Source organism: Asparagus officinalis, chromosome 4 (genome assembly GCF_001876935.1).
Source record: "Asparagus officinalis chromosome 4, Aspof.V1, whole genome shotgun sequence".
NCBI lineage: Eukaryota > Viridiplantae > Streptophyta > Magnoliopsida > Asparagales > Asparagaceae > Asparagus > Asparagus officinalis.
Window position 1 is genome coordinate 1,541,129 of NC_033797.1, and position 20,942 is coordinate 1,562,070.

At 32.7% G+C, this 20,942-nt stretch overlaps 2 protein-coding genes across 2 annotated transcripts; both read left to right on the forward strand.

Annotated features, from left to right (window-relative positions):
- Positions 258–7,350, forward strand: LOC109836205 (protein ETHYLENE-INSENSITIVE 2-like). The gene is made up of 6 exons (XM_020404074.1): positions 258–564; positions 4,253–4,465; positions 4,855–4,941; positions 5,572–5,682; positions 6,148–6,360; positions 7,258–7,350. Exons 2-6 carry the CDS (start codon positions 4,253–4,255, stop codon positions 7,348–7,350), a joined length of 717 nt encoding a protein of 238 aa, XP_020259663.1. The 5' UTR covers positions 258–564.
- LOC109836315 (protein ETHYLENE-INSENSITIVE 2-like) lies at positions 7,331–13,848 on the forward strand. The gene is made up of 3 exons (XM_020404175.1): positions 7,331–7,393; positions 11,517–13,217; positions 13,360–13,848. The coding sequence occupies exons 1-3, from the start codon at positions 7,385–7,387 to the stop codon at positions 13,633–13,635; spliced, it is 1,986 nt and encodes a 661-aa protein (XP_020259764.1). The 5' UTR covers positions 7,331–7,384; the 3' UTR covers positions 13,636–13,848.

Genomic DNA, 20,942 nt, shown 5'->3' on the forward strand with positions numbered 1-20,942 from the left:
TAATTTAACATCATGTTAAAAACAGTGATGAGTTTAAAATAAGAGTTAGGATTAATACTAGATGACTATAGATTTTTAGCTAAAATTAATTTTTAAAATTGGAATAAGAGAAGTGGGTGAAAAAGAAAAAGAAAAAGCATCCGGATAATCTGTGTCGTAGATAGAAATTATCGAAATTATTCTCTCAAAAAATTCACAAAGTTGTAATTGAGTTACACTATTGAGTTTCCTTATAAATACAGACAGCCATTCATTTCATATTTGAGCTCCGGGTGCATGAATCCACGCTTATTTTTTCAGAAAAGCCCTTGAGCAACAAATAATTGGCATTTGAGGGGGAGTCAGAGAGCCATGGAAGGAAGGAAATAAAACCCCAGGGCTAGATCCTCCCCCTTGTCCAAAGAGAGAGAAAATTGGTGAATAAATGAGCAGTATGCGGGAGAGACTGCGATACTCAGTTACCCTAAACGGAAACTGCAGGGTTCGGGCACAAATTAAAAGGAACAGAGGAAGAAGGAAGAGGAAAACTGAGCAAAACCCAAGAGGGGGAAAAACCCAGCGAAGGTACTTTTTAATCCATACAAGTTATTTCTGTCTGATTATTTTGTTGGGCTTATTCTTGCTTATCTTGTAATTTGAGTTGTGTCGACATGGGTCTTTGTTCTTGAGGTATGTGATGAATTATGATTAACTAATATCTGTTAAATGTTGGATTAATTAATCTAGATTTTAAGATTATTATTTAAAACCTTGAGCTTTTTATTAACACCCTGGAATTATTATTTGAAGTCTCCTATCCTGTTCAAGCTCAAGGCTTGAATTTTTGAAATGCCATCATTCGTTTCATGGCCTCAGCTATTTCAATAATGCAAGGAGGACCCTAGGCATATTTGTATATTGGAGCTCACAAACTGCAAGGTGCCATAGATGAGTTTGGATACAAATCCTCGATATCAAGCAAAGTAGTTATATGGAGTTGCCCTCATCATGTCTACTGTCTAGTCAGCTTATTTGGCTGAATGTCAGAACCAACTGCATTCGTATGATTGCCTTCTCTTTTTCATTTTCCCCCCACCTCGACCTGTCAAAACATTTTTGCCTAATTTCTATGCAACACTAAATTATAGCCTAAACATGCCAAGATTCTAGGATTCTAATGCCTAAAAGGTCATCATCGAAGATTGTTTATTCCGAAGAGGGCCAACTTGCTTCCCTATTTTGATTACCTATTATGGCAACCTCGTCATTAGGCATACAGGTCATGTTGATGCTAATCAAATATTCAAATACAAAAGAAAAGTGAGTACTCTGCGGATCCAAAACCCTTAAATTGATGTCTTCCATCATTCGTTCATGGGATCACCATCTGTGTCATTCAATGAACTGCTCAAAACCATGCCAGTTGTCCATACTTTTTTGAACTTATGTACTAAAAAAGAGACAGTCAGGTTTTAGAATAAATTCCCAGCAATGAAGCTTTGAGAGTCATTTCTCATCACGTTCGTCCTCTGATCCTAGGGAACCAATCAAAACTCTAGTCAACTTTAGGAATTTCAGGACCAACTTCAATCATATGATTTGCCTCTCTTTTCTTCTACCTCATTTATCCAAACATTTTGTCCAGTTCTGTTGCTATCTTAAGTCTAGCCCATCCACAGTTCAAAGTCAAACCTTGGAATATAATTGCTAAAGGGGTCATTAATATTTTGTAATTCCTAAATGAGTCAAGACTTATTTCTCCAATTTTATTACGAAATGCATTGCAAATTTAGTTTGATGCTATTTTTGTTGCAATAATGACACTGCAACCAGCATAATTTAGTTTGATTTTACTAGAGATTTGTAATTCCTAAATGAGTCAAGACTTAGTTCTCCAATTTTATTACGAAATGCATTGCAAATTTAGTTTGATGCTATTTTTGTTGTAATAATGACACTGCAACCAACATAATTTAGTTTGATTTTACTAGAGATTTAAAAAAGGTATGTATTGGATATATTTTTTGATGGATTTTCTTTAAAAATCAACATTGTGGTTTTGGAAAAAAAATACATGGTAAGTCATCAAGTTTAGTCCTACACATATTGTACATATTTTCAAAACTTACTTTATATATTGGACATATTTTTGATGGATTTTCTTAAAAAGTGAACATTGTGGTTTTGGGGGGAAAAATTACATGGTAAGTCATCAAGTTTAGTCCTACACATATTGTACATATTTTCAAAACTTACTTTGACCCTTTTCTCATATTGCCACCAATAGAAATGCTCCATTCATCTCATGTGTCCTTAGTGTTTCAATAATCTGTGAATACAAATGAAAATCTTAATAACACAAATGTGCATGCACGCACAAGTACACATATACACTTGTTTTTGGTATTGGAGTATATTTGTCTTACATCAAGGAATACTGGGTGTAATTATATCAATGTCATTAAGGCTTTATGATGAATTAAAAACTAGCACGAGAACACTTGGAAAGTGACAATTTTCTTATGAGGCAACCACAATATGTTTGCATGAAAGGTTAACATATCCTTGTCCCTTGCATTTGTTGTTAATTGTGATTTATCTTGCTAGAGGATGAGGTTTATAAGTATATAGTTGTTAAACTATATAAAGGACAGAGCAACACCACAAATATCACTCCCTTCAACAATAAAGCATTTATAATTTAAATAGTTTGGAGTTAGCATATATAACTTTTTGAAAAAGATTATGAGAAGAAATACAGACACTTCTCATAGTATTGGTCTAGAAACACAATATGGTGGACCCATTTGGTTCATAGCCATGTTACCCAAGAAAATTAGAGGGGTGTGAGAGGGATTTTTTTTGAGAAAATAGAGAATTCATGGTAGAGAAAGAGATTAAGTATCATAATCAAAATCAAGATCAATTCAAGAAATAAGATCAAGATTGAGATTGAAATTGAAGGAGACATCAATTTAAGAGAACAAAATGCAACCTTACCCATTGCAAAAAAAATAAAAGAATTAAAAAAACTCAAGTATTCAACCAAGTGCAAGTTTTGAACCTCATAAGTGAGGTCTAAAAAACCATGTTCTAGTCTAGCAATCTTATACTAGTATGATACTTGTCATGCTCTAAAATAAGGTCACACTAGACCCATTTGTTTCCTAGCAACTTGCCAATTGTCAAAAGGATTTGTTTATTCCTAATAAAAGGAGCCAATTAGCTACAGAAAAAGTACATATTCTCCTAACACGTTTTATTGTCTCCAACTTCATATTGTTTCACTGGTTTTCTGTCCTATATTTCAGCATATGTCTACTCACCATCTGAACATTTTTATTTAAACATTGCTCATTCTTGTAGACATGTTCTTTCAATTGCTTAGTTTTTTTAACCATAAAATATAGCTGGCCATCTTTCAGTTGTTTATTCTGTTGTTCGTTGTTCAGCTTGCAAAAATATCTCTTGAATATATATATACACACACACACACACACACACACACACACACACACACACACACACACACACACACTATCTGACTCATGACACAGTATATTTAGCCATCTGGTCAATAATAGTATATTTCTGGTTTAATAACATGTAAGAAGTGAGCTTAGTACTGTGAGCTATTGTAACCCGTATTATCTTTGCACCCTCAAGGCTATTTAACTGTAATAGGAGTAATCTTTTATGAATGTTCTTACATTTCCATCTATTTATTTTTAATAGTCTGGGATAACATATATTAAGTTAGGCAGTTAAGTATAACTAGCATGAGGGATGGTTAGAAGTTTGTTCATTGGCAACACATCCCTTATTCTTTGGTCTCCTTGTGATTGTACGATCACAATTTTTGACATGTTTAGTTCAGATTATTTTCAAACTACTAGAAAGAAAGAAGAGGTCCAGAATTAATCCTTTGATTGAAGGGGTTTGTCAGTGTTTACATCTCAGAGAGCATATTGTAAAGTAAATATTTTTTCATTGTTACATTTTCATCTAGTGCAGGATTATACTCTTTTTCAGAAACTGTTTATATCTGGCATGGCATGATATTGATGAATGAGCTGTTGAGAGGCACATTTCCCTTTCTTTTTTTCAGGAGGTATTACTTTTTGGGGAAGACTTGAATTCCCTTGCTCTGCTGGTTGTTGGGATCATTAGCACAGAAACAAGGCATATGCTTAATATGTTATAGTATTGAATGACTTACATTTTTTTTGCTAGCCTTTAATACTTTGAAACTAACATTTTGATTATTAACCAGATGGACAGTCTGGTACCTCAGTCTTCTGCCTTTCAAGTTGCACTTCTGTTGTTTATGGAATATGTCGACCTTGGGAAGTTGGTAGCGGCTATAGAAGGGGGATCATGTTTTGGACTTGGCTTACTGCTACTGCTTTTCTACAATTGTACTGCTGTTCTGTTGCAATGCCTAGCAAGTTACATCTCTCTTGTCACTGGAAAGGACCTTGCACAGGTACCATTTTCCTTTTACACCACCCCCTGCCCCCACGCGGCAGGGGAGGGTAGTCGCAAGGGTATTTTCCAATGGATTAATGAGATTCATATGTGTCATACTTTATTGCTCATTTTAAAATGGAATTGTTTTAATCCTCGGAACTATGTATCGAATAATGATGGATTAAAGATACCCAAGCCTCTAATCTTTCTTTTCTATTATTGCTTATGCATTAGCATTAAATTATGATCACTCAGAATGATGTACTAAGTGCATAGTAAGCTACCTAGTTTGTTCTCTTCATATAAGTCTCTGTGTATGCATACATTTGCATGCATATGTAGCACATCCTCTTGTCATAGTTGATAATAGCTGTTTTTGACTTTTCTCTGTTTGTGTTTCAAAAGGTTTGCAGTGAGCAATATTCTAGGCTGAGTTTTGTTCTTCTAGGGACTGCAATTGAGCTTTCGATGATTGCATCAGATGTGACAAAGGTAGTTGATATGCGTTATCTAATTATTTGAGTAAAATTTGTCCATCATATTTTCATCCTGAACAGACCCTGAGCAATTAGGTTCTTATTCTCTTTAGAACAAAATTACTAACTCCTCCTTAAGGTATTGGTGAACTCTCAACTCCCCCCCTAAAGTATCAATTTACCTATTCCCTCTTAAACTATGTGTATGTGCCAATGTCACCATTTTATGAGCCCACAGTCATTTATTTAATAGATCAATGACATGACAGTGTTTTTTATTTGTTGCATTTCCTCATGGCTTTTATTAGCTTGTCTCCTTTTCCCGCAACCCATAAAAATTTTTGAACTACTTTTCGCCAATTTTTTTACACTTTATCCCTTTTTTGAATTGCATAATCATTTTTGGAATTGCAGAAAATACATGAAATGCAAAAAAAGTCACGTCATCAATTTGTTAAATATTTGATTTTAGGCTAAGAAAATGATCAGATTGGGCACATACACATATTTAAGGGGTGAAATAGACAAATTGTTATTTCATGGGGGAAGTTGAGAGTTTCCCGATACTTTAAGGGAGGATTTGATCACTTTGTCCTTCTACTTATCATGGTTTGCAAATGTTGAAGTCATTTCATGGGTATTGCAGATTCTAAGTGTTGCATATGGGTTTCACGTGTTGTTTGAGATGGATTTATTCACTTGCACCTCTTTAGCATCCATTCTTTCTGTTGTGCTTCCTATCTTCGTCTTCTCCTTGGTAAGGTGTCCTTATATATGTAACTATGTACATACCATCTGTATACTATTTTCTACATGCAAATGTATAAATATTTTAATTGGTACAGATGCACATTCATGTGTGTGTGTAATGTGTACATGTGTGTATACGTGCGCGCGCATGCATGTGCTTGTGTATAGATACATGCATGCATAGTGGGTATTAGTTGACAACTCATTTTACTAAATAGCTGTCAAGAGATATAATAGTGGTGGCTGGTCAGGCCCACCTTGCTTGTCACATTGAGTTAGGTGGATCTCACCACTTTCTTTTTTGGTAGCTTATTTAGCTAAATGAGGTGACGGCTCATAACCAATACCCCCACTTATACATATGCAAACAGAAGTACTGAATTATTGTTATCAGCATGTAACATATAGGCACATAGGCAGAGTGTACCCACTGTAAATCCGTAATGTTGGTGCTTTTTTATTTTGTATAAAGGGATATCACAATTTGAAGGTGCTACATGTTAGCATAGCAATCTTCTCATCGCTCTTTTATGTGCTTGGAGTGCACCTTATTCAGCTGGAAACTTCATTTTCCCCACATAAGGCATACTCAGATGTGAATTTGAAGAATGCTCATACAGTAATGGCTCTTCTTGGTGCACAGATAGTACCTCACAATTTCTACATTCAACCTTATATTATACAGGTACCTGAAATATTTTTTTTTTCTGGTCATGTGTTTTATGATCTTCATGCCTTGCCTTTTTTTTTTTAATATTCTTCAGCGGAAAAAAAAGAAAAAGAAATTTACAATTGGTTTTCATTTGCACATTCTATTAATATTTGCTTTTCAGCTTTCATGTTTTTTATGCAACACACAAACACGTGTGCGTGTGCACAACAAACTCTCACACAATTATTCTGCTGTATATCATATATATTTGAGTAGGTTCTCTATGCAAAACACGAATCGTTACTATCAATAAGATTCCCAACGCTTGTAGCAAGGAGTAGTAGCAGGAGTTGGTAAAAAAGCAGATCTACTGTTACTGTAAAGAGGAAGGGCATACCAAAGTCACATTTTTGGAAGATACATATTGGTATTTACACTTAACATTTGCACCAGAGAAGTTCTCATGTTCTAGGAGTGTACATTTGTTTGAAACATACGTAGAGATGTTTCAGCAGTTTCAAAATGACTTGGTGCTATTTTATTCCTTAGTTACCACCTGCCTCTCATCCTTGCCCCTAGAAACTGGATAATTGATTTAGGGGTTTTTAAACATATATATGTTTGGGATATACACATTCTTTCAACTTTGTCCTTGTTCTTCATCTCCTTGTTTAATAAATAGAAAATACTTGGATAAGAATCATTATGTGTTAAATGGATCAAGAGTAAATAAAGGAGCTAGTAGCCATTTTGACCTTGTTTATTCAAACACTTGGTTCCATGTCTAAATGTCTCTCTAGAGATTTTTTTTTAATGTACATATATGACTTATTTTTGTGTTCTGATAACTTATTGCCAGTGGGACTAACTTCTTTAACAAATCTCACACCATTTCTTTTTAATATCTGACATTTTGTTAATTTGGTGCAGCTACAAAGGAAACAGTTAGATGCCAGTATGAGTGTGGTGCTTCAGACCCATCTTTTTACTTTTGTAGGCAGCTTCTGTATTCAACAGTTATAGCTTTCTGCCTACTTTCCTGGATGCTTTTTGGTTGATGAACCAGGTTAACTCCATTTACCAATGGGTTTTTGATGTTCATTTAAATCTGTCTTTTGTTGCATATTTCATGTAATAAAAGAAGGGAAACAACGATATTCAATGTACTCAAGCCGCATACTTTTCACGGTCTTTTTGCAGGATTTTATTATTATTACTATTATTTTATTTTTATTTTTATTTTTATTTTTGCTTTGTCTCATGTTATTGATAGTTCAACCTAGTTTCTAATGCATTTTCATTAAACTTTTCTTGTGTGCTCAGTTTTCTTTATACATTATCATTTATCATTAAACTCTTTTTGTGCATAGTTACAAATCTACGCACCAACATTATACCCAACTTAGTGGATCCGATTTCCAGGGCCGGGAGATATATGCTTCATCAGTTCATCTATTCCTGATCATGCCTGTTTTTCTTATCATAAATTAATCCAATCCATCACATTGCTTATGACCTTTCTTAACTGTCATATTAACTTAGAGATACCTTAAGCTAAGGATCTGAATTTCCAGATATAATGTTAAGAAAGACTTTTCTGTGACATACTAAGTTTAGAACCCTAGGGTCATTATATCAAGATAGGTTTAAATGGAAGATGTTGTTGTACCATCAAGAATTCTCAAGAAGAATTCTTCTCTCCAATCTAGTAAGTTGATCAAATTGATTTTTAGAAGGATTTCGTGCGTATAATGGTGGGGATTAAATGAAGGTGTGCAAAATGACAGGACCAAACTAGTGTTAGGGATGAGCAATGCTGAGAGACTGAGACTCAAGGGAATGATATTTGATCAAGTAGATTAACCTAGCTCATCCCCATTTGTGGGCCTTTGCAGCCCAACAAATTAGTGTTAGATTCCATGGCTCGACTGACCTTTGTTTCAAGAGTCTGTTAGTACGCGTTAGGGCTAAAAGGTGGAGTGCATATGAAGTTGTGTATGATGGTAACTTAATCCAGTATGGTTAAATCATTTTCAATCAATTTGGGTCCAATTAGATTAACCTATACATCTCTGTATGCAGGCCTTTGTAACCCAACGGATTTTCATGTCTAATTCTGACGCAAAGCAGTCATCTCGTCATGCATGACACTTGTTCCATCCAAAATCCTATAATTCTCATGATAAAAATTTGGAGCAAAGATGGTACATAAAATGGAACCAAATTGGCTCGTACCAAAGTCGGATGGTTATGTATCATTTATTTATAGGGAAACAATTATACAAACTTCCCATAAGTGATTGAACTAATTAACATACCACTCTAATGCATCTACTGATTCTCAAGAAATGGTATTAGACCCTATGGTTCCTTGGACTTTCAGTTTGACTAGGTGAGCAACAACACTTCTAGTGGTCTCTCTTCCTCAAACCGGGTCGGCCTTTATATCATCGATATGGCATGTTATAAGTTCTATGATGCATGTCAAGATTATTTTTTTACATTGCCATAATGGCATAAAACGTTAACACCCATTCTCTTAGGTTTCTGACCCCCTTTGAGGCATTGATGACAGAATAATGAACATAAAAGGAAAGCAAGTGACTCAAAATAGGAAGTTGTTACCCCGGTCTATTTCCCCGCAGTGGGATGATCAGAGAAAGTTTCATAGGATGAAGTTCTTGCAAGGACAAACATAGGTCTGCCTCTATTATTCTTGTCTTGGGTGGACTTTCACTTTTTAGGCAAAAGCATTCATGCATAGAAGTAGACTAAAGAAAGGATGGAGTACATGAATAGATAAAGAGATAGGTAGGATTAAAACTTTTTTTAGTTACGGTAGAATTGAAGTTTTTATTTACAACTTCCACCTATTGTAAGAGGAGAAGGGAATGCTTTCCTTTGAAGATACTACCATGCCCACATTTATGCACAAACCAGTCTAAATGCGAAATCTACTTTTGAGGTTAACGCTTGTTACTTCAGAATGAACAAAAGTTGATAAAATAATAAAAGAGTACTAAATAATGAAGAAAATTAGAAGAGGGGTAAGAGAAAAAAATTTGAAAAAGATAGGTACATAAACATTTCCCCCTTTTTTGATTCTTGTCTTAAGCTCCTAGATGCACCTTCATTTCTTATCTTGTGCTGGCTGCTATTAAAGAGGGTTTCATTTCTTATCTTGTGTTGGCTGCTATTAAAGAGGGTTTCGGTACATATGATTTTCGTTAAATATACTTGCACCCAAATATCAAGTGTAGTCTTCTTTGTTTGAAATATAACTCGAGCCTACTCACTCGTTGATTATGCTTTTCTTTTTCAGTCAGATGACTAACCAGTCATCTGATCACTCATCTGGCTGGTAAATCAGGCCAAACCCCAAATTCCAAGTTCGTCATTAAATCTAAATTCTTGCGGTCTTATTTGTGGCTATTGATTAAGGGTTTGTAAAATGGGTGTGTTCTCACCTAGAATTTCTTAGAGTGATCTTGGGAAAAACATCTTCCATAAGGAGTCTTCCATGGTGGCAAGAAAAGAGGAGGAAGATGAGGAGCCTTCCATCAAGTATTTAAGTTTTATAGAGGAATTCTAGGTGAGGAGCCTTCCATCAGGTATTTGGAGAGAGGATTTTTATGGATTCCATCAAGTATTAAAGTTTCATGTAGGTATTTGGAGAGAGGAATTCTATGGACATAGAGTTATGTTTCTTTAAAGATCAAGCGAAGGATTGAAGATTCTTTCATAAGGGATCGTATAGCGATCTAGATGGAACATAAATGTGCGTCTAATCTCTTGTACTTGCTTTCTTATGTAATGAAATCTCTGGTTCTCATGGAGGTAAGAGCGGTACAACTAAACTGCATAACTCGTTGCATTTTTATATATTACAACTTTTGTGCATGCTTTCTCTAGCGTACCTGATAGAAAGAAGATTCATAAGGTTTGATTGTTCTTCCAATTTCTAATGTCATGCTTGCTGAAAGTGATGTATCCATGCTTGTCAGAATACAATATCTTGCATGTCTGTAGAACATTTGGTGCAACACTAATTTACTTAAAGTAAGGTGCACTTTGTCAAGGCTAATGCATGGAATAAGTTCTGATATGTACTTAAACTTTTTCCATTGCTGTGCTATTAAAATTATTTTCTATGCATTATGGATGAGTGTCACAAACAAAGCACACAAACAACTCTATCACGGTTCTTAGCCCGAGGTAGCTTCTATGTCAAATATGTGAATATTGGTTAGTCACAAATCAAATCTGATAATTTTCCTTTAAAACGTTGCACCTAGATCTATAAGAAGAGAGATCTTAAACTGTTAGATTGTTTCTGCAGTTTAATGAATTCCAAACTAAAAGTAGATTACTCAAAATAGTTTTTTGTCTTATTTTTGGAATTGTTAATGCACTTTTTTTAGCTACCTTTAGTTTGAGCAAGAAATCATATTTTAAATAAAATTTGTCTTTCTAAAGTTATTGCCATTAATTTGTTATTGTCATTGATCATAATTTAGGTATTTCTGGTTGTGTTAGGTATGGTATGCTATCATGTTTCTAGTAAGCAGAGTTAAAACTAAATAAATGTGCTTCCTTATCTAGACCAAATTTATTTTAGAAAGACAGTATAACTAAAAAAATTGTTATGTTAATTTTGATAATTATTAGAAGGAATTAGACCTTACCTAGGTGTATATTATACTAACTTATAATGTGGTTTATTATTTTTGAATTTCATGACTATGTATTTTGTATATTTGGTTCAAGGGGAAATAAAATTTTCAGTAATTTTTATCTTCCAATATTATGGAAATGGGTTAGAGGAAATAGATATAAATAACTATCATGATATGCAAAGAAATTCGGTTGAAACTTAATATATACGTTTCTCAAGCTAGACTAAGTTATGGTCCCAAAATTTTTCTATAAAATATAATTAGCTAAAAAACATTTATCTTTTAGAAAAAGATCAATTATTGATGTTAGATTGCATATAAATTTAGCAAACTTTTCATCATTATACTGGTTCATGGATCTATTTTGTAAAAATGAATCTCATCTTGAGATGATAGTATATTAGTAGCAACAGGCACCACTTTATGCTGTTCATCTGCATGTTACTGTGTGCAACAGGTTATATAAATTCTTGCTGATAAGGCACAATCTTGACAAGTTTTTTCTTCTTCCAGATGTTTAGGAGTCCAGCAGCAGCATTCCTCTTTTGTCTGTCTTTTCTCTTGTCAAGTCTTGTGGCCTCTATAACCCATGGTTGTGTTGGACAAGTGATTGCTTATCATTTCTTCCTTATCAAACCTCCTGTTTGGGTTTTACACATCATCGCCAAAGTTTTTGCTGTTTCCGCAGCTTTATACTTTACACAAGGGGCTGGTTCAGAGGGAATTTATCAGCTGCTTGTTTTTTGTCAAGTTATCTCAGCTATTCTCCTGGTACCTTCTGCGATTCCTCTCTTCCAGCTATCATCGTCACAATCAACAATGGGTGCTTTCAGGATCTCTCCTATTGTCGAATTTCTTTATGTGATCGTCTTCACGGGGATGCTACTGACAAATGTCATTTTCATTACAGAGTTGATATTTGGAAACAACAGAATACCAGTTGACCTGTGGCTAAATATGGAAAATGATTTCCCCAGCCTCTATTCTTTTTTCATTCTTCTTGCCGTGGCTTCCCTTTTCTTTGCTCTATACCTGTTTTTTACACCACTAAGACCTTCAATAAATGAACCATGTGTGAAAATATCTACTGAGAAGTTGCAAAACGTGCAAGCCAAGCAATCACAGCCTACGGAAGAAAATGGTTCAGTTGAGGTTTTGGACAATGGATATCGGAATCCTATTGGAAAATTAATCCGTCAGAGCTCTCTAGATCTGGATACAAAAATCAAGTCTGCGGAGGGTTGTCATAAATCTGATCCTATCCCTAAACCATCTACAGCATATACTTCTTACATCATACAATCTAATGGAGTGAATTTATTACTCAAAAGAGTTGTGCCCCCTGAAGATGATCAGCTGATTAGTTCTTCTGAGCCTCAAGATTTGTCTCATATTTCTGAGTCTAAAATTAGTGGATCTAATAAGTCCATGATAATTGGCAGTGGTAAAGAGGCAGCCTCTGAATTTGGCCGTGGAAGTAAGCGACAACTAGCTGCTATTCTAGATGAGTTCTGGGGACTTCTATTTGACTATCATGGGAAGCTCACCAAAGAAGCAAAGAGCATAAGAGCAGCTATCTTGGTAGGTTTGGAATGTGAACCACGTCCTAGCTGTGAGTTAGAAACTGAAAGTAAACTGAAGCTCAAGTCCAAGGAAGCAGTTTCTTTGGCAGTTGTAGATGGTTCTGAATCCAATAACTGCTTGATTTTGAGCCGTGAGACGTTCTGGTCCAAAAATAATTCCGTTCCATCTGTGAATTTTGTCGAGGTAGATAAAAATATATATTGCCCACATGAGACTTTGACTTGGGGAGGCAAGATTATACACAGCACATCCGGTGCTCCTAAGAAATTCCTGACATATGGAGAATCAGAACGGCTTGTTCTTCAGTCTCTTCGACTTTGCATTAGAAAGCTCTTGAGACTGAATAGCTCAGGTTGGTTATTCAGTCAGAATGGCGGACTTGATGAAGAGCTGATAGACTATTTGGCTATGTCAGAGGGTCTTCTACACAAGGATGAGTCCCTTGAGGAACAAGAGGAACTAATTGTTTTCCTTCCCAGTATATCATATTGCGGTAAAGGCTGTATTTGGCAAGCTAGTTTAGTTGTGAGCTTTGGCGTCTGGTGTATTCGTAGAATATTGGAGTTGTTACTGACGGAGAGCCGACCAGAAATCTGGGGGAAATATACTTATGTCCTTAACCGTCTTCAGGTAAATCTCCAAATTCTTTCACATTCTTCAGTCAGAACACCCGAGTGCAACAGGGTGATCTATACCAAATACAGGATGGTTCTCATAGAACTTCTATTCTTTCTCGAGCAACATGAATATTTACATGGTATATGTATTACAGGGAATTATTGATCCGGTTTTTTGCAAGCCGAGAAAAATCCAGTCTCCCTGCAAGTGCCTAGAGGCATGCAGTTATGACAGGGAAAGCTCTGGCACATTAAAGATCACAAGCAGGAGCTGTGTTCTTGAGTTGGTTAAGGGAGCGGAAGCCTATGTATCTGCACGCAGAGGTCGAGCTGGCACAGCAGCAGCAAATATCGCCTTCCCTAAAGGAAAAGAGAACATAATATCGGTCCTGAAGCGGTACAAGCATAGGCTCTCAAAGATATCACCCTGAAAAGTAATAAAATCAGAATCTGAGGATAGATGATGTATCTTTTGAGGACATAGATTGTTACTTGGCTTGTTCGCTGGATTTTCTTTTTTTTTCCTGCCTTTGATGGGTTTCTGGAATAATAATCTTCTAGTGGTAAGTCCAGAATATCATCAATGCTATGACTGGCGTGGTTAGGAAATGGAAAAGTTTCTTCCGTGTGCTTCTGGTTTGATACGTCATTAAATTTTTACCTTAAAATTTTACCACTGTGTTGCAAATTTATGGTAAATAGTGAAAATTCCCGTGTTATACGATAAACTGTTTGTATGGCCTAGCATGACTGAGAAATCAGTAATCTCAGCATGAGTAAAATACCTGCAACACTTTTCAAACGAAAATAGTCATTATGTAATTGCTTATAAGGTTGATAATTTGGTTTTTTGAAAGGGAAAAAATGCTTCCAGCCCCCAAAAGCTAAGGAAACGTGCTTCCCATCTCCAAGATTTAGTCAATGGGTGTTTTACCCCTAAAAATAAAGATTCTGTTCTCTGAGCCCCCAAAACACAAAACCCAAGAGATTAAAATATGTGAAGATCATAATACCCTTCTCTCTCTCTTTCTTTTTTTATTAAAATATGATGAGGATTATTTTATTATTTTCGTTTTCTCTCTCTCTCTTTATCATAATGTACTAAGATGATAGTTAAAATGATTGATGATGATTATTTTATTATTTTTGTTTTTTTTATTATTTTCGTTGTTTGTATTGGGAGATTGTTAAAGTTACGGGTTAATTGTTAAGGTTACGAGTTAATTGTTAATGTTACGGGTTAATTGTTAAGGTTATGAATCCTCTTTCTTTCTCTCTCTCTCTCTCTCATGATGTTACTTTGATAATATTGAAATGATTGAAGAGGATTATTATTTTATTATTTTTCGTTTTTTATTCTTTTCGTATTTTTAGAATATTCGTTGTTAATGATAATGGTTGGTTGTAAAGGTTATGTATTGTTTGTTAAGGTTACGGGTTGGTTGTTAAGGTTACGGGTTTGTTGTTAAGGTTATGGGTTGGTTGTGTATGTTACGGATTTGTTGTTAAGGTTACGTGTTTAATAATTGTTAAGATTACGGGTTTAATTATTAAGGTTACGGGTTTAATTGTTAAGGTTACGGGTTTAATTGTTACGGTTACGGTTTAATTGTTAAGGTTACGGTTTAATTGTTAAGGTTATGGGTTTAATTGTTAAGGTTACGGGTTTAATTATTACGGTTACATGTTTAATTGTTACGGTTACGGGTTTAATTGTTAAGGTTACGTGTTTAATTGTTAAGGTTATTGTTACGGTTACGGGTTTAATTGTTAAGGTTACGTGTTTAATTGTTAAGGTTACGGGTTAATTGTTAATGTTACGGGTTTAATTGTTAAGGTTACATGTTTAGTTGTTAAGGTTACCGGTCAATTGTTAAGGTTATGGATCCCTTCTCTCTCTCGTAACCTTAACAATTAAACTCGTAACCTTAACAATTAAACCGTAACCTTAACAATTAAACCGTAATCTTAACAATTAAACCCGTAACCTTAACAATTAAACCGTAACCTTAACAATTAAACCGTAACCTTAACAATTAAACCCGTAACCTTAACAATTAAACCGTAACCTTAACAATTAAATCCGTAACCTTAACAATTAAAACCGTAACCTTAACAATTAAACCCGTAACCTTAACAATTAAACTCGTAACCTTAACATTAAACCGTAACCGTAACAATTAAACCCGTAACCTTGACTAAACACGTAAACTTAACAATTAAACCCGTAACATTAACAACAAATCCGTAACCTACACAACAAACCCATAACCTTAACAACAAACCCGTAACCTTAACAACCAACCCGTAACCTTAACAAACAATGCATAACCTTTACAACCAATCATTATCTTTAACAACAAATATTCTAAAAATACGAAAATAATAAAATAATAATCCTCTTCAATCATTTCAATATCATCAAAGTAACATCATGATAGAGAGAGAGGGGGGGGATTCATAACCTTAACAATTGACCCGTAACATTAACAATTAACTCGTAACCTTAACAATTAAACCATAACTTTAACAATCTCTCAATACAAACAACGAAAATAATAAAAAACGAAAATAATAAAATAATCATCATCAATCATTTCAACTATCATCTTAGTACATTATGATAAAGAGAGAGAGAGAAAATAAAAATAATAAAATAATCCTCATCATATTTTAATAAAAAAGAAAGAGAGAGAAGGATATTATGGTCTTCACATATTTTAATCTCTTGGGTTTTGTGTTTTGGGGGCTCAAAGAACAGAATCTTTATTTTGGGGGGTAAAACACCCATTGACCAAGTCTTGGGGGTGGGAAGCACGTTTCCTTAGCTTTTGGGGGCTGGAAGCATTTTTCCCTTTTTGAAATTGTGGTGCGTTCAGCAAACATGAATGTTACCTATTTAACTTTATTTAAGATCTACCTCTAGACATGAAGTTAATTTGAAGAGTATACCAGTGACGAGCTATATATATCATTAGGTTCTGCACTTAATCATATCATACTCCCTTTAAAAGCGCGGGTTCGAGAAAATCTTTCGGTAGACAAAAATACCCTTCCATTAAGTAATAGGGAGTTGATAAATAGATGATTTCTTATTGGATATACATAGTATGAAGATAATGATATAGTTTAAATTGAAATGTAAACCTTAATGAAATTATTGAATATCAAATTTACAAATGTATACAAGATGAAGGGTGTATATGCAAAAACAAAACAAATTAACGAGATAAATAATGTTTGCCGTAAAGGTCGAACCTAAAAATAGTACAGACCTACAAATGTACATAGTGTGAACGAGATATTTGCAAAATCCATCAAAGAAATTAAAGAGACAAAAGTTGTTCTCAAATTATAAAAAAAGGAAAATTAAAATAAACGACTACGATCTAAGGACATAATGTGACGATCTCTCACCGACTAAAATTCAAGTAGTTCATAGTACTGCATAATTAGTTTTAAAGTTTAATTATACTATTATTATTTAAATAAAACTTTATTTACAATGCTATCTTCTCACATGCAACATCACATATCAATATATATAAGCCAAGAAATTACAATAAATTTCATAGTACTTTCATCTCCTTCTATAGGTGTGTGTCTTTGTTATTTTTTTCTTATTAGATTAGATTAGATTGTTTAAATATTATGAAATATGAAATAGCAACAATTTTTAGAGCATTTTTATCTATTTTCTTCTTATTAGATTAGATTAGATTATTTTATAGCAATTAACTATATTATATGTTTGATCTTTTTTTAAGATCAGAAATTACAATAATTTTTTTATTTTATAGCAATTAACTATATTATATGTTTGATCTTTTTTTAAGATCAGAAATTACAATAATTTTTTATAGCACTTTCATCTCTTTTAACAGGTATGTGCCTTTGTTATTTTCTTCTTATTAGATAATATTAGATTGTTTAAAAATTATGAATTATGAAATTGTAACAATTTTCACATCACTTTTATTTATTTTCTTCTTATTAGATTAGATTAGATTAGATTATTTTAAAGTAATTAATTATATTGTATATTTGATTTTTTTCAGATCACAAAGTTTAATTATATTATTATTATTTAAATAGATATTGTTTGTATAAAAGTCAAAGAGAATCTCACACGTATCTTAGATCTCAATGTTAATTGTAATACTTACATATGAGTGTTGGTTAAAATAAATCTTATGTATATGCTTAACTTATATGATCCTACTTTAACCGGATTAGATAATTTATTTTTTTTTTACACTCAAACTCCTCCACAAAACCAAAAGAGAGTAGCAATGCTATAACTATATATATCCATAAGACCACAAATATCTCAAAAATGAATGAAGAAAACCACACAAACAAAAACCATATTAATTACCCATAGACACCACTGTTTTGAAAACCACCCTTCTCAATGCCATCTATAATATATCCATATACCCAAATTAAGTTGCTGGAGTTTTTCCCTCACAAACTACACCATTGATCAATCCTTATTTTTTTCCTTTGTACTTAGATTGTATAACATTCATTGTGATGAGGACTAACATGGGTCCTCTGTCTACTTTGAACGCCCACTAAAAAAATAATGTACTAAACCTTATAGTTAGTAATAATGAGACCCTGTCATTATAAACAAATTAAGTAAAGATTAATAATTCTTAAGAATGTATTACGTTCCCCAATCTTCCACTGCAAACTTGTTAGTGTTTATTCTGGCCCCAAGATATTTTTAAAATTAATCTTGAGGGTTGCGTGTATTAAAAAAGTTATGTTAGAAGGTCCAAATAGTTTGTTTTATAATTTAAGATTGTCAACACATTTTGTCTCTGATGCATATCAATTATGAGTAATAATATAATTTGATTGATCCAAGTATATCCTAATATATTTCTAGACTCTTGTCTTGTCTTTAGCTCTTTATTATATACCAATATGATATCACAATTGATGTAGACGATGAAAGCACTACTGTAGAATTGCCCAAGAAAAAGCTAAAGATGGAGAATGATTGATCTCAACTCAATTAAATATGAATAAAGAATGAATAAAGATAATATTGTTTGAATATTTTATAGTAAAACTTAATTTTTGAGTAAAATTAGGAACCTTTAAAAGGGATTTTCATATAAAATTTTTAATACGCTTATGTGAATGATTTTATTATATAAAATTATACTAGACTCACCATTAATCTTTAGTATTTATTTTTTATTTTAAGTTTATCAATAATTAAGATGTCTTCCAGTCTTGTTAAAAGTATGTGCTTTGTGCTGAGCTTATATAAGTCATCTTAATACTAAGTATTTGGTTATATTTTTATTAACACATCAATAATATATTATTATATTTTTTTAAACTTAACACTATATTTAATGACTAGGATGAATAAATTGGACATCGATGGTTTAATCCGATAAATATGCTACATGAAGTTTGATATATACAAATTTTAAAAATAATGTTGTGTATGGAAGTATATAAAAGTATATTGATCCTAGTTTTACACACAAATCTATTTTATATTTTTTTTAAATGTTTAAATAAAATTTATGGCAAAAGTAATAATCCATGTTTATAGATTTTAATTCAAAATGAATCTGACTTATTTTATAGTAAGAAAATAAATTTAAAAGATATATAACCACATGCATTGCACGTGCACAAGAACTAGTCATATCATATCATACTCCCTTTAAAAGAGGGAGTTGTGGAAAAACTTTCTAATGACTATATTACACATATTCTCTTTTGTTATTACATTCTAATACTAACTAAACTAAATTAATTATCATTGTTAATTAATTACATTATATGTCACTTTAAGTTTTCATAATTTGGTCCTTAGAACTTCCAACGTTATTATAAAACTCTACATCATATTAATTATTAGTAATGTATAATAATATATTAATAGATAATTGCATGTCAATAAAGTATTTATGGAAAGTATAAAAAACATAGAATTATCCTAAAATTATACCATGAAACTCATATAGAAAAATTACAAAGAGCATTCTTATGTTTAGATAACAAGACAGAAGGTACAAACGTTAAATTTTAGAAAATATTATGATATTTAAGCACTTCAATATACATTATCTAAAATTAAAAAAAAAACGCATCAAGATACAAGTGTAGGTATATAAGTATAATTTTGGTAAACTACAAGGTATTTAAGTTCAGTTAAGCCTAGAAAAGAATTGAAACCTTTGTTATCTATAAACAATAATATATGATCCCATTGACAAATAATATTCATCATACAATATGAGGCTAGATGCTTAGCTTATATTTATATAGTAGAGGAGATGTGAAAAAATTAAAGCATCATATTTTAATTAAATCATCATATTTTGAATGGGTCTCAAGTTTTTGAATTATTTCTTAAAATTATATACTTTACTTAGAAAACTTTAGAAGAGGTTTTTGAAGGACTACTACAAAGTGTTTGACATTAAATAAATATTAAAAAACTAAATTCCATAATATCGGGTAATAAAAACCAGGGATATGTATGTAAGACTAAGTGTCATATGAGTAAATATTCATACATAACATGACATTGTAATATGTAATCTAACATATTAATGAATTTTAAATATAAGAATTTGCATCAAGATATATGTTTAAGATTTGGGAGAGCCTAGAGTGGAGAGATTTGAGAGAAGAATTGTGGCCTTTGTGGGTTTTGCAGGTTTCGATTTTATTTCCCAAACACGATCCAAACCTCAGCCCACAATCAAATTTAAAAAAAACATGATTTTATCGATATCTTCAAAGGGATATATCGCCCATATTTTCGATAACGGTCGATTTATCAAAAAAATCAACAAACTAAAAAAAAAAATATTAAATATTACCAAGATAAAGTCTTTAACCCGATATAGCAATATATTGGTCGATATTTAATAGAATGCCTATAAGAGCAAATATGTAAAGGTTATTTAGATATTAGTTTCTTAATTTTAAATATCCAATGATTCTATGTTATTCCCATAAATTTTAGGGGCTAATATTAAATTATTAAAAATTTTAAGGGACAAATTATAAATAAGCCATATTTAAAAGAAGTGTTAATTTTTAAAAAACCCTCTCAACTATGGGGATTGTTATAAAAAACCACTCAACTGATTCAATTTGACAAAACCCCCTCATTATGTGGGGTGTTATAGATAACCCCTCTTAATTTTGGTGCAATTTTAGAAAACATCTCTCAACTATAGCGTATCTCATAAAAACTCCCCTAATCTGGTGCAATTTTAGAAAACATCTCTCAACTATAGCGTATCTCATAAAAACTCCCCTAATCTTTTACACTTCTATCAACAAACCCCCTTAACTCCCCTAATCTTTTACACTTCTATCAACAAACCCCCTTAACATAGTTACTTCGATATGTGATTTGGAAAAAAATACCCTACTGAAGAAAGCAATTTTAATTAAATAGAAACCCTCAACCGACAATAAAAGGATCATAACTAATTTACAGTTTTTTTTCCTCTATATCACCTCTTTTATCTAGCAAAAGCCAAGGTAATTTTTTATGATTGATTGATATTTTGGTCTTTTCAAGTCAAGTACTTGTCACATAATAGATAAGACTTTGATTATGTTAGTTTTGAGAGGTTGGGTTTAAGTGAGAAAAGTTCACTGGGGTTAAATAATTTTTTTAAGTTGAGATAGATTATCTACAAAACTTGACAGAGATTTACTCAGTCTTAAATAGTTTTATTTG

Bases quoted from the DNA above. Each gene is read 5' to 3' on its own strand.
- LOC109836315 (XM_020404175.1), top strand. The intron at 13,218-13,359 runs GTAAATCTCCAA...TATGTATTACAG, and splicing joins ATGTCCTTAACCGTCTTCAG to GGAATTATTGATCCGGTTTT.
- LOC109836205 (XM_020404074.1), top strand. From the start codon at position 4,253: ATGGACAGTCTGGTACCTCAGTCTTCTGCCTTTCAAGTTGCACTTCTG. The intron at 4,942-5,571 runs GTAGTTGATATG...TGGGTATTGCAG, and splicing joins TTGCATCAGATGTGACAAAG to ATTCTAAGTGTTGCATATGG. The intron at 6,361-7,257 runs GTACCTGAAATA...AATTTGGTGCAG, and splicing joins TTCAACCTTATATTATACAG to CTACAAAGGAAACAGTTAGA.